General features: G+C 48.9%; 2 protein-coding genes across 4 annotated transcripts in view; both read left to right on the plus strand.

Moving 5' to 3' along the window:
- The window catches only part of LOC122394385 (WD repeat-containing protein 19-like), a 56,610-nt gene extending 47,221 nt beyond the window's left edge, over window positions 1-9,389 (plus strand). For all 3 annotated transcript variants that reach the window (XM_043391252.1, XM_043391260.1, XM_043391267.1), the window contains 10 exons: window positions 179-284; window positions 2,057-2,203; window positions 2,487-2,653; window positions 2,887-3,017; window positions 3,755-3,858; window positions 4,676-4,932; window positions 5,924-6,120; window positions 8,186-8,295; window positions 8,560-8,801; window positions 9,013-9,389. In XM_043391252.1, the coding sequence (XP_043247187.1) occupies window positions 179-284; window positions 2,057-2,203; window positions 2,487-2,653; window positions 2,887-3,017; window positions 3,755-3,858; window positions 4,676-4,932; window positions 5,924-6,120; window positions 8,186-8,295; window positions 8,560-8,801; window positions 9,013-9,127 (1,576 nt within the window). In that variant the 3' untranslated portion in view covers window positions 9,128-9,389. The remainder of the gene's footprint in view (window positions 1-178; window positions 285-2,056; window positions 2,204-2,486; window positions 2,654-2,886; window positions 3,018-3,754; window positions 3,859-4,675; window positions 4,933-5,923; window positions 6,121-8,185; window positions 8,296-8,559; window positions 8,802-9,012) is intronic.
- A 521-nt stretch (window positions 9,390-9,910) lies between these two features.
- On the plus strand, window positions 9,911-15,125 carry LOC122394430 (cyclic nucleotide-gated cation channel alpha-3-like). The gene is made up of 6 exons (XM_043391306.1): window positions 9,911-10,397; window positions 11,377-11,684; window positions 12,052-12,214; window positions 12,394-13,638; window positions 13,917-14,064; window positions 14,502-15,125. The coding sequence occupies exons 2-6, from the start codon at window positions 11,439-11,441 to the stop codon at window positions 14,704-14,706; spliced, it is 2,007 nt and encodes a 668-aa protein (XP_043247241.1). The 5' UTR covers window positions 9,911-10,397; window positions 11,377-11,438; the 3' UTR covers window positions 14,707-15,125.
- The last annotated feature ends 60 nt before the right edge of the window (window positions 15,126-15,185 follow it).

The raw sequence follows: 15,185 nt of genomic DNA on the forward strand, positions 1-15,185 counted from the left end.
TGACGGACGCGCTCCACCCGGATACCACGGTCAGGTTACGCAAACGGAACTCCATGCGTGACGCAGTTTCGGTTACAGTTGGACTGCGACATTGACTGGAAATGGTCTTGTTGAAATTTGGATCGGAATGTCGGAGTAAGTATGTGATTTTTTAACAGAGTTTATTTGTTCGTTTCAGATGTTCTATTCGTTGTGGCGACATCCGGAAGGGCGTTCAGCTCGCCGCCAACTCGCCGAGCAAGCTGCTCAAGAAGGAATGCGCCGAAATCCTCGAGGGCATGAAGGTCAGTTGACTGCATTGCTGTACACTAGTAAAGCATAGCACGGTCATATCCTCTTCCAGTATCCACTCCTACTCGTGGCACGGTCCTCTTACGCGCCGCCTCGATATCTACGGCGCCGCCGCGATGGCTGTTTCAGCGTTCCACTTCAGGCGGCTGTCGATGCTGGAAAAACGAGCCTGTGGGTGGTAGCATGCTTCTCACCGGCCCATAACCAGATAAAGCGGGGGCGATTTTCACTACACTGGACAGGAGCAGTCTGGGTGAGACTGATACATATTCAAAGCCCGCCTGGCGATTGGACGGCAGCGAATTGCGTCATTCACTTTCCATTGTCTGAACTCCCTCCATTGTTTTTTTTTTCTTGTGCCTGGCGCGACGACTGTCTAGGTTTTCATATTTGCATTGTATGCAGAGGCCGCGTGGAACGGCTGGTATGCTTTGCCGCCTGCATCATCTAGCAGCTAGCTGACGATCAACGCTGTCGGTTTTTGCTTTTAAGGGTGCTGGGTGCAGTTTTCAATTTGAAATAGAGTTTTCCCCAAGCATTGGATTGGAATATAATGTTGCGGGTGGCGATGAGCTGGGGAAGCCCAACTCCTCGCCAGGGAACCGTGCTTGTGAAAGCCCAAGCACGGTTGTCTGGAACTCAGGGTGTATGCTTTTTGGTAGGTTGTCTTTTCTATGCACATTGCACATGCTGTAAAACAGTGGACAAAAGACGGTAGTGTTAACCGGCTTCGTACTCATGGTCGACGCTGGCCATCTTATGATACGGGTTAACCTTTAACGCCTTTCCTCTTGAACTCCATCGATGCCATACCGTATTGCCTCATAAGCATAAAGCAATACGATATGGCATCGATTCTGGTTAAGCCGCTGTCCGAACATGTGCCATGCTGTATAGCCTTCCTGCCTTTGATTTATTGCTGTCCTTTAATGCATTTTGATCTTTAGGCAATGCTACAACGTAAATTGCTGGCATTTGTTTTGCTTCCTGGTGCTTCGGTACCCGAGCTGGAGCGCTGCTTCCCCCTGATTCAACTTGCTGGCATTATTATATTATTATATTACACACATTAGTTATACCAACATGTGTGTTACATTTCCATAGATCTGCTATGTGGAAGTCGTATGTTCGATTCCGTGAAATACAAAGCTGACGCGTGGCTCGGCTGGCCCAACGACGGCCCACCGATGCGCTCGGTTCGCCGAAGTGTCTGATAACTGACAGGTAACCTATGACAGCTCCCTGTTCTCGCCTGCCTGCTGACATTACAGAAGATGACAATGCAACTTCAGAACATAGAACCTGTCATGTGTCTTCGTGGCTGTTGATAGGCACACTTCGTTCCTTTTTCATGATTTTTTCCATGAAAATGTGAGCATGGGTATTGTGTAATGTATTTGAAATGCTTATGAAATCGTGCAATCTGAGACAAAGAATATCATCAATTAATTTGCAAAATGAATGAGGAGATGCTTCCACGTCTGTGCTGCCGGATCTGTCTGTAGATGGCACTAGTTCTTAACGCCTGAATATAGGCTGTACCGCATTGCTTTGCATTTTAACTTTGTACTGTGCAACTGCAGATGACGTTATCTGATGAAGTGAATATGTTCTGTAACACGGGCACACATATTTCCAGCCTGAAATTATTTGTCGTGTATCAGCAGCCGCTAGGGCAATGTGTGATATTGCTTCCCCGAGCTCCCCGGTCTTTGGGATCGTGGAGCCTTTGACTGCTATCCACTGATGCCTCCCCTGCCAACAGCAATACAACGAGGCGGCCGTTCTGTTTGAGAAGGCCGGCCTGTACGACCGCGCCGCCCAGATGTACATCAAGCTGAAGAACTGGAACAAGGTGGCCGAACTCCTGCCGCAGGTCCAGAGCCTCAAGATTCACTCACAGTATGCCAAGGTCGGTGGGCTCGTGGGTCTCTCGCGCTTAACGGCGTGAGCTTTTGTTTTTAGTTTTGAAGCTGATTGTTAGGCAAACCCAAGGGTAAACCTTGTACAATTGACTGAACTGGTGAAAGTTTTTTTTTCAGTAAGGTGAATGATGTAAATCATAAGGTTTTTCAAGCACACCTGTGTGCAACATAAGCTAGCTTTTGAACCTAGGGTGTAGCAGTTTATTTTTCAAAGTCTTGAATCACTTAGATCATTATCAATTTTGTTTTACGTTTGTCGTCCATTGACAGGCTCGCGAGGCGGAGGGCAAGTACAAGGAGGCGCTGGCCGCTTACGAGACGGCCCGCGAGTACGACAGCATGGTGAGGATCCTGCTGGACCACCTCAACAACCCCCAGCAGGCGGTCCACATCGTCCAGGAGAGCAAGAGCGTCGAGGGCGCGCGGCTGGTGGCCAAGTGAGTGAGTGGGAGAACGAGGAGGGGTCCTGAGGGAGGGGTAGAGACAGCTGGGGTGGGAATGATGTCTGACTTAGGATAGAATGTAAATGGCCGGTAGCGCTCGTTTAGCTGAAGAAATTCGACCATACCGTCGGATACACGCGTTTGGCTTGCTTAGTCAGATTTAGCGAATATACACTAAAAGGCCCGAATTTCGCGCAAGTTTTATTCTTGATAACTTTGACTTTCAGGTTCTTCATGAAGATGGGCGACTTTGCGTCGGCGATCCAGTTCCTGGTCATGTCCAAGTGTATTGAGGAGGCCTTCACGCTGGCTCAGAAGCACGGCAAGATGGACACATTCGCCGATATTATCGGAAACGGTGAGTCCTCGCCAGTTGGGATTTATGTGGAAACACTTCTGGCAATCTGGATTTCTACAAAATGTAGCTGACTCTTCTGTTGAAAGTAAAGTAGGTTAGGAGGTCTGCATTGCTAAAATAATTGATGAAAAAAGTTCCCGTGGAAACCAGTGGTCTAAAGTTCTCAAGCATGGCTGGTTCACACATCGAACTCCATTGCGGTTGTTTCGGGCGTGCTGACTACTGAGTCCTGTCATGCGGATCTTCATGCTGTCCAGTCCACGTCTAAACTAGCTTATTTCTGTAGATCAGTCTTTGGGACCACTCTGTAGTAGCCCGAAATAGTGCCGATATTATTGACAGCGACGTACGGCACGCACCATATTGCGTAAAAGTTCTATGTGACATAATGGGTCTGACGAAAGGTCAGATGTGCGTGAATGACTGCTGCTACTGCTATACTTAGACTACGCAGTCTCAGAATAGTTCACCTCTGACTCATCGATATTCACCATCCTCGCTGTGTGTTTGCGAAACGCGGTGATTGGTTCTAAATAAATTGGCACCCGTTGAATTTGTCGACATTTCTTTTTACGGAGAGCTAATTGTGAGGATCGGTAATCCACTGTCAGCTCACTTTTTCTGTGCTTTCTGTCTGCATCCAGGCTCGGTCCTGTGACTAGTAATGTGCTCTTTTATTTCGGTTTTGACTTACGCTCGCGCTGGTCTCGTTCACCAGTCTCCCGTTCCACCCCCAGACGGTCGTCCGGAGGACTACCGCAGCATGGCGCTGCACTACGAGAACTCGATGAACTACTTCTTGGCCGGCAAGTTCCACCATCTCTCCGGAGACTCCACCAAGGTATGGGTGAACGTTCGGCTGCACTTGCATGGGTCGCTTACTGAGGCTCGGCTCTAAGCCATTCTTGGCCAGTCGAACAATTATGGATCAGTTGGTTTTCAGAATGGACAAAGAACGCTGTCGTAGTGCAACAGGCAGTCGTCATTTGCTGTTTTGTGTCCTTGGCTTTTTGTGTGTTCTTTGAGCTTTTCTTATGTATAGTCGTAAGGTGATGGACAGCGTTGGCGGGTAAATTTGTTTAGTAGGTAAATACATCCATGGATTCTTCATTAATTAGTAAATGAGTAGAGGTGTTATGTCATCACCGAACGCCATGCCTTGTTGCCGTGCGATCTGGCACTCAGGGATGATGATGACAGGCTCTGTTACTGACGGACTGACGTAAAGTTCATGGACTGCCGCGGCTCGTGGCGCCGGCCGGTCGAGGGGCGGCCGATCGAGGTGACACGTGTGGGGTCGGCCGATCGAGTGGTGCTGACGCGACGGGAACTGATGACACGTCCCAAAGCTCAACATCAGGGGTGGGGATGTTATACAATCAGCGTTCGCCCACACAGACGGGCCTCTGAACTGCGTCTACCTGTCAGCGCTCTCAAGTGCCGCGCCATCAACAAGGAAGAGTTCACCATCATGATGCGTATTTAATACGGCGTTATGCAATCATGTTTCATCTGTGGTGCTCGGTTTTAGGTATTTTGTCCGTCACCATAACCAAGTTGAACTAGTTTTTTCTACACCAGTCGATCAAACCTGCACTATCCAGTTTGAGTATTTTTTTTAGTATCATCTTCATCACCGCTCCACCATCCTTTGGCAGGGCCTGAAGCTGCTGCTGAAGTCGGCCCAGGGCGCCCAGGAGGCCGACGCCATCATGCTCGCCATCGACGTGGTCGGCGAGGCCAACTCGGAGGGTCTGGCCAAGCAGCTCATCGACTTCCTGCTGGGAGAACAGGATGGCGTGCCCAAGGACCCCAAGTACCTGTTCCGGCTCTACATGGCCAGGAAGATGTACAGGGAGTCGGCCAAGACGGCTGTTATTATCGCCAAGGAGGAACAGAAAGTCGGCTCATACAGGTTTGTGGTATTAGTGGGGTACAATGAAGCGAAACGGTCATGGCCTGTGCCGAAGAGCGTATGGGCCGCAGGGAATCTCAGGTTTGCTACTTAAAGTGACCATCCCACCTAACATTAGTTTTGAGTTGAGATAGCCAAATTGGTGGCCATGGCCTGCAAATACCGGTTTGGGCACTCACAACATCGAAAAATGCTTTAATTCGGAGGTATGGAATTTCAAACTTGCAGTTTTCGGATTCTAAGGGGCTAATGCATTGGAATGCCCCCTTAGAATTTGGGACGTCAGCGGTGATCTAACGATTTTAAAACCTTATACTAACACCTTTGTGAAGCAGTGGTGGTATGTGCTATTTGCGCGCAAAATCTGCCGCAAACGCCGCATTTCCAAAATGAAGTCGCCAGGAACAGCGGAGATCCCAAAAGTAAACAAAAGTAAAAGTCTTATATTTTGAAAACCGGTGAATATTTTTCGGTGAAATTTGGTAGATATTCGTTTTTGCTTTTTCTGAACCGAGCGACAACACTTTCATGCCAATTCATTAACTTTTTTGAAGGTGGGAGGGTCCCTTTAACCATGCAAACGTGGGCCGGTCGTCATCTAATACTGGTGCCAAACTTGCTGGTGGGCTTTGTGCCTTTGCGAGCGATCAATTACAAACAAGGTCGAGGAAAAGGGTCTGTGACATTTACTTGATACGTGGGCGGCCCATGAACTACCGCGGTAATACTGATTTCCAAGAATGGTCACGAGCAACTCATGCTAGATCTGAGAACTAAAAGGTGAATTGGGTAAATGTCAACTGGGGACTGTTATTGCTAAAGCAAAGCAATTAGTTACATTGTGTGGGCTGGTCGGTGAAAATGTCATGACTTTGCCCATTTGACTAAATGTGCTATTTTATTTATGTAGGTATTCTCTTCTCTTTTCCCGATAAGCAAATCTGATCAGAAGCTGACCCTGCGCATAAACCATGTTATATTTTCCTGCCAGGAACGCGCACGATATGCTACTGGGCATGTACCAGGAGTTGCGGAAGCACAAGATCCGCGTGCCCAGTGAGCTGGCCTCCAACATGATGCTGCTGCACTCGTACATCCTGGCCAGGATCCACGTGAAGCGCAACGAGCATCTGATCGCCGCACGGCTGCTCATCAGGGTATCAAACAGCATCTCAAAGTTTCCCGCCCGTGAGTACACTGATAGCCCGCAGCATCTCAAAGTTCCCCGCCCGTGAGTGCAATGTCCAACAGCATCTCAAAGTTCCCCGCCCGTGAGTTAAACAAATCCAATAGCATCTCAAAGTTCCCCGCCCGTGAGTTGCATAAACCCAACAGCATCTTAAAGTTCCCTGCACGTGAGTATACTGTCCAAACAGCATCTCAAAGTTCCCCGCCCGTGAGTTAAACAAATCCAATAGCATCTCAAAGTTCCCCGCCCGTGAGTTGCATAAACCCAACAGCATCTTACAGTTCCCTGCACGTGAGTACACTGTCCAAACAGCATCTCAAAGTTCCCCGCCCGTGAGTGCACTGTCCATCAGCATCTCAAAGCTCCCTGCACGTGCGTTATACAAATCCAACAGCATCTCAAAGTTCCCCACCATGAGTATACGGTACAACAGCATCTCAAACTGTTCCCCGCCCGTGAGTTTTGATAGATGCAACAGTCAGTACCTCAAAGTTTCCCGCCCGTGAGTATATTGTCCAACAGCATTTCCAAGCTCCCCGCCCGTAAGTACTTTGTCCAACAGCGTCTCGAAGTTCCCAGCCCGTGAGTGTTAACAAGTGTTAACAGCATCATTGTTCAGTACATTGTTCAGCAACATCTCTAAGTTCCCCGCCTGTGAGTGCATTAGTAAATCCAATAGCATCTCCCCGCCCCGCCTGTGAGGAATCGCCCTCTGTGAGCGATGCTCTGACTAATTGTGGTGTGATTTCTGTCCCATGGGTATAGGGTGGGGAGAGCTGTCAGTGTCGTTACTGGTCAGTCAGGTGTCAGAGGTGACAGTGACACCTCTCCTGACACCCAGTCCGACCATGGTACAGAATGTCAGGGTCCGTTTAGCCAGTGCAAAGCGGTTGCAGCCAGATGGAAAACAGCAAAAAAGTAGCTAACAGATGGGTCAAATGAGTTGATGAACTGAAATTAGTTCAATTATAAAAATTAACCAATAATCTCTTAGTTATCTGTGCGATCATAACAGATTGAGGTTACAGGAGGTATAGTTCGTTTTTTTTTCAAAAGGACGCTGGGTCCAAGCATGTTTTTCGAACAAGCACGTGTTTTAGCCGCCAAAACGAGCAAAAACCAAGGGGAGGCACTCGCCTTGGCCGTATATGGGCCAGAATGTCTAACGATTTCCGCCATGTTGTGTATACCAAAGTCTTGAAAAGTTGATCACTGCAATCAAACTGCAAGCATGAAGCAGCAGCACTTTTGAGTAGTGTACCTCTCACTAAACTGCACCTCTGCTACCGTACATGCAATTTATATTTCTGGTATACACAACATGGCGGAAATCGATAGACAAAAACAAGTCACCAATGCTCCTTCCAGTATATATTAGAGTTCAGTGGCAAAAACTGAACCTGAGAAAATCGAACGTCGACTAATTTTAACATGTGACTTCTTCCCGATAATTTCCATAAGTGCGTTTTGGAACCAGATATGGGAACAGTGGTGACGTCATGCTGTCGAACATGTGTTGCAATGTAACGTATAACTATCATGGACGGAACCGCTCACTCGATTATGCTCGGCAACAGTGAAAAACTAAGTTTCACCCAAATTCGTTGACACTTGTCCCATTGCACGGACATTTGGGTGCCTGCTGCCACCAGTGACGTCAGTATAGTATGTTCATTTTTAAGAAACAATTTCCAGTTACTTACCGTGCACAATTTGAAATTGATTATTTTTTCGGTAAGAAATTCTTGGCCAGACACTGAAGCTGCCAGAACTCACGTGAGAGCTACGATATTGCACTTTGAGCCAGCGTCCTTTTGAAAAAAAACGAACTTATAGTTAACCTATTCTGACGGCAGTTATTGACGCCCAATGGTCGTGAAGTCGATGTTCCACAAACACAGTGCCCATCACTGTTCACTGTTCCACAGACACGGTGCCCAGTGTGACGTCACTGTTCCACAGACACGGTGCCCATTGTGACGTCACTGTTCCACAGACACGGTGCCCATTCTGAGGTCACTGTTCCACAAACACGGTGCCCAGTGTGACGTCACTGTTCCACAGACACGGTGCCTATTCTGACGTCGACTGTGATCGAGTGCCAGCGGTCCGGACTGAAGAAGTCCTCGTTCCAGTTCGCCGCCACCCTCATGAAGCCAGAGTACAAGGACCAGGTCAGTTGCAGCTCGCAGGAGAACGTCGCTGCCGTTTCGTTAAAGACGACAGACATAAAAATGCTGACGTGAAACAGTCAGATAAATGTTTTAAAATATTCATTTGCTAAGTTTTAGCCAGGCACAAATATGTTTCATGGTGGCTGGTCAATATTTAATAAGTGTCGATCCGCCGTGCCCTGCTGAGTGCCTGTCAGGATTGAGTGTTGCATTATCACCCCGTCATCCATCCTCACCCCCTCCCTTCCACCCCTCCGTGCACAGGTGGACCCCAAGTACAAGAAGAAGATCGAGGCGGTGGTGCGGAAGCCGGCCAAAGCCGAGGAGGAGGAGTTCCCCTCTCCGTGCCCGTTCTGCGAGAACATGATCGCCGAGACGGAGCTCAACTGCGACAAGTGCAAGCGCACGCTGCCCTACTGCATCGCGTCCGGTCGGCACGTGGTGAAGGGCGACCTCACCGAGTGTCCCTACTGCCACTTCCCGGCCATACGGTCCGAACTGGCCAAGTGAGTGAAAGATTGAAGAGGGCAGATGTGGAGTGTGGTGGAACAGAAAATGGGAGAGGGGAGCATGCAGTGAGGTAAGCGGACTAGGGAGGTAGCTTCTGGTATGTAACATATCCTGCTTGTATTTCCCGGGTATATCGAGCCGGCCGACCCGTGTATGGTCTGTAACTTCTTCATCGCTTTATTTGTGAACACACTTCTGTCTCCACAGGTTCGTCGAGTCGGACGACCCGTGCCCGATGTGTAACCGGGGTCCGATCGGCGCCGGCGAGCTCCGGATCTTCCCGGACGCAGAGGTGTTCCTCCCGCTCATGGGAGAGGAGTAACCACCGACTCTCACTCACGAAAGACCAACAGAGAGTTGTGTGATCGGGGGAGCAGTGAGGATGACGTCACTGGATGGCATGTGACGTCACTGAGCGGGTAGAATGGAGCAAGGTGATGACGCTCATGGACGAAGTGATCGGAATTGATCTCAATGGAGACAGACCACGTACGGTGTGGCAAAGAGAAAATATTCAGTGGTTTGTTGTGTTATGTTCACGTTATACTATACTGTGGCTGCACAAATAGAATTGTGTTTCAGTATTTGTTGTTGTTTCTTATCGACTTAACTAGTACAGCAGAATGCATGATAAAAAAACGCAAAGAAAAATCGGTCATGGTTGAGCCAGCCGCTAAAATACGAATAATTTGAGCTTATCAGTCGGTTTCAAAAAGGCGGTGATGGTCCTGCCTGGGCTCTGCCAGGGCCGGAGTCCAGTATCTCCCGGAACACCGCTCGAACGTGATGCGATCGCCAGGAGTGGTTACGAAGGACACAATCGACCGCGCATCGACAGCCTAATAAAGCGGTGCGCCGCGGTGGAGGGGATGGCTGGGGGACCGGGAGGATAGGAGGCTCTGTGCGGCAGCAGGGCCAGTGGAGTTTGGAGGAGAGACGAGAGAAAGGTGGTGGTTTAGGAGGCTGGGTTGGAATTGCTAAGGCTTCGACCTGGTCGCTTGGTCGGTATTCGTTTCTTTACTAGTTGGAGGGCTTTGTGACGATAGCTTCGAAGACTGCGGTGCTCAAGATAATTTCTACAGTACGGTGAGAGTATAAGTGTTCATTATAGTACATTTTTGCCACCGACGCATGTTAAAAAAGTTCAGTTAAATTTTTGTATAAAGGTGGCCTGCTGAAAGCCAGAAGCGCGAGAGACGGTTAATTTCAGTCGACGCCAAAACTCGGAAATGCCTATCAAAACCCATGCATAAAAACACGGCGGTTAATTTCATTATACGGCAGTTTTCTTCTCTTCAAAAGCTCCCTGTTGAACAATGCGTTCGATGACTGAAACCTCAATAAAAATCCGGTCATGGAAGCTTGTAGCTTGGAATAAAGTAAATTGCGAAACAGGTGGACAAGTGAATATTGGCAAGAACACAGCCTTATTGTGATGACTTATCGTATTTATTTCAAAGAGATGGATTAGCAGGTTATGCATAAATCTAGAAGGCAGATTTCGAGGCACATGTAGTCCTTAAGAGCCAGTGAAAAGAGCCATTGACGCTGACCCTTACAAAACGGGAAGAACAGCACTGCCAGAAGCCAGTGTTCGTAGTAAGATCGACGCTTGTTATCATACCTTCATGGATATTGGATGTCAAAATATAGGAAAGATGAGAGAACGCAACGACATTTCCCCACTAATAAGACAAAGCATGTCTCCGCAACGCTTACTCCTCACTCGCAATTACTTCGTAGCATGAATGTCTAATAAAAGTAACAGACGCGTCTCGCATGTTTACCAGGAAATATCTGAGAAATCGGGGATGAATTTCAAGCAAAATACGACGTGGTAGGCAATGTACAATTTGTAAAGGTATAGTGAGACCAAGTGGTAGATTAATTTCATTATTCGCCCATCGTGTCTTAAAGGCCATTGGCAATAATTTTCATTATACGCCCAAAGCTTTACCCATTTGCTACCCCCCCCCCCCCCCCTATCTTCCGTGCCCCTCCTTGATGTCGAAGCCCAAAAGCGAACTCTTTCTCAGAGATGCGTTGGTGCTCGGTGCCAAAAATTTACTATAATAAATTTAAGTGCCCGGTCCGAATACTATGCCAGCCATGATACGGTCGCTTTTCCTCAAGGGTGTTTTCATTGAATGTGCTCGCAGGCTCGCACATTCAATGCGAAAATTGCACTCATTTCATTCGTGCAATTTTCGAAAATAGCATCCTCACTCCGTTCGGACGCTATTTTCGATAAAATAATGTCCTCACTCCGTTCGGACATTATTTTAAAACACCCTTGGGAAAGCGACCGAATAATGTCTGGTATAGTGTTCGGACCGGGCAATTAAATATATATTATTGCATGGGGTCCATGTATTGTCGAGTCAGCTGCTTAATAGATTTGTGATTAAGCTAATCCTTAGCTCGACTTTCTCCCTGCAAATGTTTGTCAATGGTCGTAAAAAATGCATATCCTTCTAAATCAAAGATATAATATGTTTTGATGCGCTACAATACTGATCATCTGTCTACTAAGTGACCTTTTTCTGGATAACACACCTTGCTGTCTAGCAGTTCTGCCTCGAGCGTGAGGGAGGTTCGCTCCCACCTCAATACCACCTTTGGGCGGTGAGAAGATGGTCAGCGGCAGGAAGATCCCTCCGTGGCGACTGAGTCAGGTGTTACGATCCTGGGCCGGCCGGCGACCAAAGGTCGTCCCTGGGTCGGAGGACGGCTCTGACTCCTTCCTGGAAAAGTTCACCCACACGGTGGCCGATGGGGATGTGTACGGCACAGAGACTGGTGATGACAAGCACACCTTCTGCTTCGGCCTGATCCCCGGCTACTTCACAGTGGACACGTCCAAGTCCTTCCACTACTGGGTGAGTGGATACAGCCGCAGGCAATGATGGCAAGCGTCCGGCTCAGCCGTGTAATGTTTCGGTATGTGTAAGCTTGGTTAATCAGTGTCTACACCTCCAGATATCTGGTAGTTATAAATTCAAAGCCAATTTTTGTGTGAGGTTATCTAAATTTTAATATATGAGGCATAGTTCAGCATGATACGGTTTTGATACCCATTTAAATAGGCGGTTTTGCTATTCAGTCGTGACTAATCCAAATAGATGCTCCTTCCTAATCGACTCCTAATCCTTGTAACGTTAGTGCAGCTCATCCCACAACCAAGACTCCTATAGATACCCACAAATATGACTGAAATTCACCGTCTCCGTCTGTCCTATCCTCCAGTGGCTGCTAGTGATGACTCTGACGGTGCTATACAACCTGACGCTGATCGTGGGACGCACCGTGTTCTGGGAGCTGCAGACGGTCGCCGGCGGAGTGTGGTTCACGCTCGACTACCTCTGCGACGCAATTTACATCGCTGACATGGTTATCAAGGCGCATGAGTGTATGTATACGGATGGCTGTAGTCTCTGTAATATCTTGAGTCTTTAGTTTGTAACTTGCCATGTTCTCTAGAATTGTATTTCATCTGATATACATCCATATTCTATGATCTAAATTCTAATGTTGATTCAGCTCATCTTACTTTGGGTCGGCATTATCAGTGTCTCTTTCACTCGGCAGGTTACCTGGAGCAGGGTCTGCTGGTGCGGGACCCGGTGAAGCTGCGCCACAACTACACCCGCTCGCCGGGATTTGTCCTGGACGTGCTGTCGATCCTGCCCACCGACCTGCTGTACCTCTACCTGGGCACCGAGTGCAGCTTCAGCATGCCCTGTCCGTTCGTGGTGCGCATCAACCGCGTGCTGCGCTACCCACGTATGACACAGTTCTTCGAGCGAACCGAGACGCGCACCAGCTTCCCCAACGCCTTCCGCATCAGCAAGGTGGTGCTGTACATCCTGGTGCTGATCCACTGGAACGCTTGTCTGTACTTCGCGCTGAGCTATGCCATCGGCTTTGGCACGGATCAGTGGGTGTACCGCAACATCACGCCTGGAGTGAACGGTACGCTGTCGCATCAGTATATCTACAGCTTCTACTGGTCTACGCTGACGCTGACCACCATCGGCGAGACGCCGCAGCCTGTGGAAGATGTCGAGTTTGTGTTCGTGACGCTGGATTTTCTCGCAGGCGTGCTCATCTTCGCCACTGTGGTCGGTAACGTCGGGTCGATGATCACAAACATGAACAGAGCTCGCGCCGAGTTTCAGAGCCGCATGGACAGCGTCAAACAGTACATGGAGTTCCGCAAGGTCGGAAAAGCGCTGGAGAGACGAGTCATCGAATGGTTCGAGTACCTCTGGTCCAACAAGCAGTCCCTCGACGAGCAGAGTATTCTGAAGACGCTGCCTGACAAGCTGAAGGCGGAGATTGCCATTCATGTCCACCTCGAGGCGCTGCGCCAGGTGCGACTGTTCCAGGACTGCGAGCCCGGCCTGCTTGTCGAGCTGGTGCTCCGACTGAGGCTCCAGGTGTTCGGGCCGGCCGACTACATCTGCCGCAAAGGCGACGTCGGGAAGGAGATGTACATCATCAAACGAGGGCAGGTAGTGGTTGTTTCAGATGACGGGAAGACCGTGTTTGCCACGCTCCATGCAGGTTGTGTGTTTGGGGAGATCAGTATCATGAATATCCCCGGAAACAAGATCGGGAACCGGCGAACGGCGAACGTGCGCAGTGTGGGCTACTCGGATCTATTCTGTCTCTCCAAGGATGACTTGTGGCAGACGCTGAACGACTACCCGGAGGCACGTCGTAGTCTGCTGGAGCGGGGTAGACAGATTCTGCAGAAGGATGGACTACTGGATGAGGAGGCGGCGGAGGCGGAGGAAGCGGCGGATGTCGACGAACAGATCACACATCTCGGTGAGTTATAATTGGCATCGATAGTTCATCAGTAGATCACCCAGCTAGTAGTCGTAAAATCGAAATATTTGCTTTGTAAAATTAACATTCAGATCGTTCATCTTTTAGTACAACAGTCTCAGATTAAACGAAATTGCATTTGCAAGCTAGTAAGCAGCTGATCAAGTACTTCGTTTATGATTCTGCTAATTTTGCAAAAATCAAATTCACAATGTTCGGTAGGATCACAGGCTGTTTCGTGGTGCCCTCGTCCTATCAGTCTTTGGTTACCCCTCCAGAGACGGAGGTGGAGAAGCTTCAGTCGCGCTTCTCGCGTCTGATGACCGAGTATGGCCGGTCGCAGCAGGCGCTCAAACAGCGGCTCACCAGCCTGGAGCTGGCGCTGACGGAGCGCGACTCGGCAGGGTCCGTCCGCGCCATCGACAAGTGAGTCGACTCACCGCAGTGGATCGTCCAAACCACGGTCGTCACTGTGATGCCAGCAACGGTTGTGTCCACTGTATTACAATCATGAAATCAAAACAAATATAGGTCTCTTTCCTTTTGTATTCACGTATTAATTTACCTTCGATGTTCTTTGGCACGTCGATCCATGTGCATCACTGTCGACTCGTATTGCGGCCAGCTTCTACGACAGTTCGGGGAAGATGAAGGAAGCCGTGTTTTCTATTACCGCTCCTAGATGGCAGTGGTAGTGAACGCCTGCAGCTAGGCTGTACCGCAATGCACCCAACCTAGATTTGTGAATTTCAATCGAACAGAAAGAATGCTGTCTTTTGTACTGCTGTATCTTATATAAGATTGGTGTCTCTGAAAAGCTCATTGACAATCACACCTGACCATGTGCTCCCGTGTCGCCGCAGCCTGCTGGCGCCGCGTGCGTTCGACTCCCGGCGCACCTCCGTGTCTTCGATGTGCTCGTGGGGAGCGACACCTGCCGCGCGCAGTCCGGACATCACGTTGGCAGTCTGTCCGCCAGATGGCAGTGAGGAGGCGCCTGCGGAGAGTAGCCACCGGCCGCCGTCGCCGTCAGGTAATGCTGCCGAGAGGAGGCGCCACACCGACTGACGGAAATGAGTGACATACGTGAATGCAACTAAACGGCTTATGTTTGTGATCCATGCGCTGTTCGTAGGAGTTGGTGTATCGGGTACTGTGCTGACAGTTTTTTCGAAGCTGAGCTGTCATTCTTTGAGGCAATTTCCTCAGGAGCCGATAAAGATTTATCGGGTAAAGGGCTTACATTCAAGCATGCAACTGCAATGCCTGGTACTTGCAATGTTAGTATATGTATTTGCAGTCTTTTACTATGATTTGATGGATGACGATTTGTGTCACTCGTATGAGGCTAATATTTGTGTGCAAATAACATTTATCACCTATCTGCTTGCCATTGAAACGATTGAATGTTATAACAACCAGAAGTTAACAAGGAGGAAACTACACTAATTCCAAGAGGATATTTTCCATTACAACCCTTCAGCCCATCTATTTGTTTTAACTTTGATTGGGGTGAACATGACGCCAAACCAGTGCCCTCCTTTTCC

The sequence above is a fragment of the Amphibalanus amphitrite genome, unplaced genomic scaffold (assembly GCF_019059575.1).
Source record: "Amphibalanus amphitrite isolate SeventyFive unplaced genomic scaffold, NRLGWU_Aamphi_draft 000025F_arrow, whole genome shotgun sequence".
Lineage (NCBI taxonomy): Eukaryota > Metazoa > Arthropoda > Thecostraca > Balanomorpha > Balanidae > Amphibalanus > Amphibalanus amphitrite.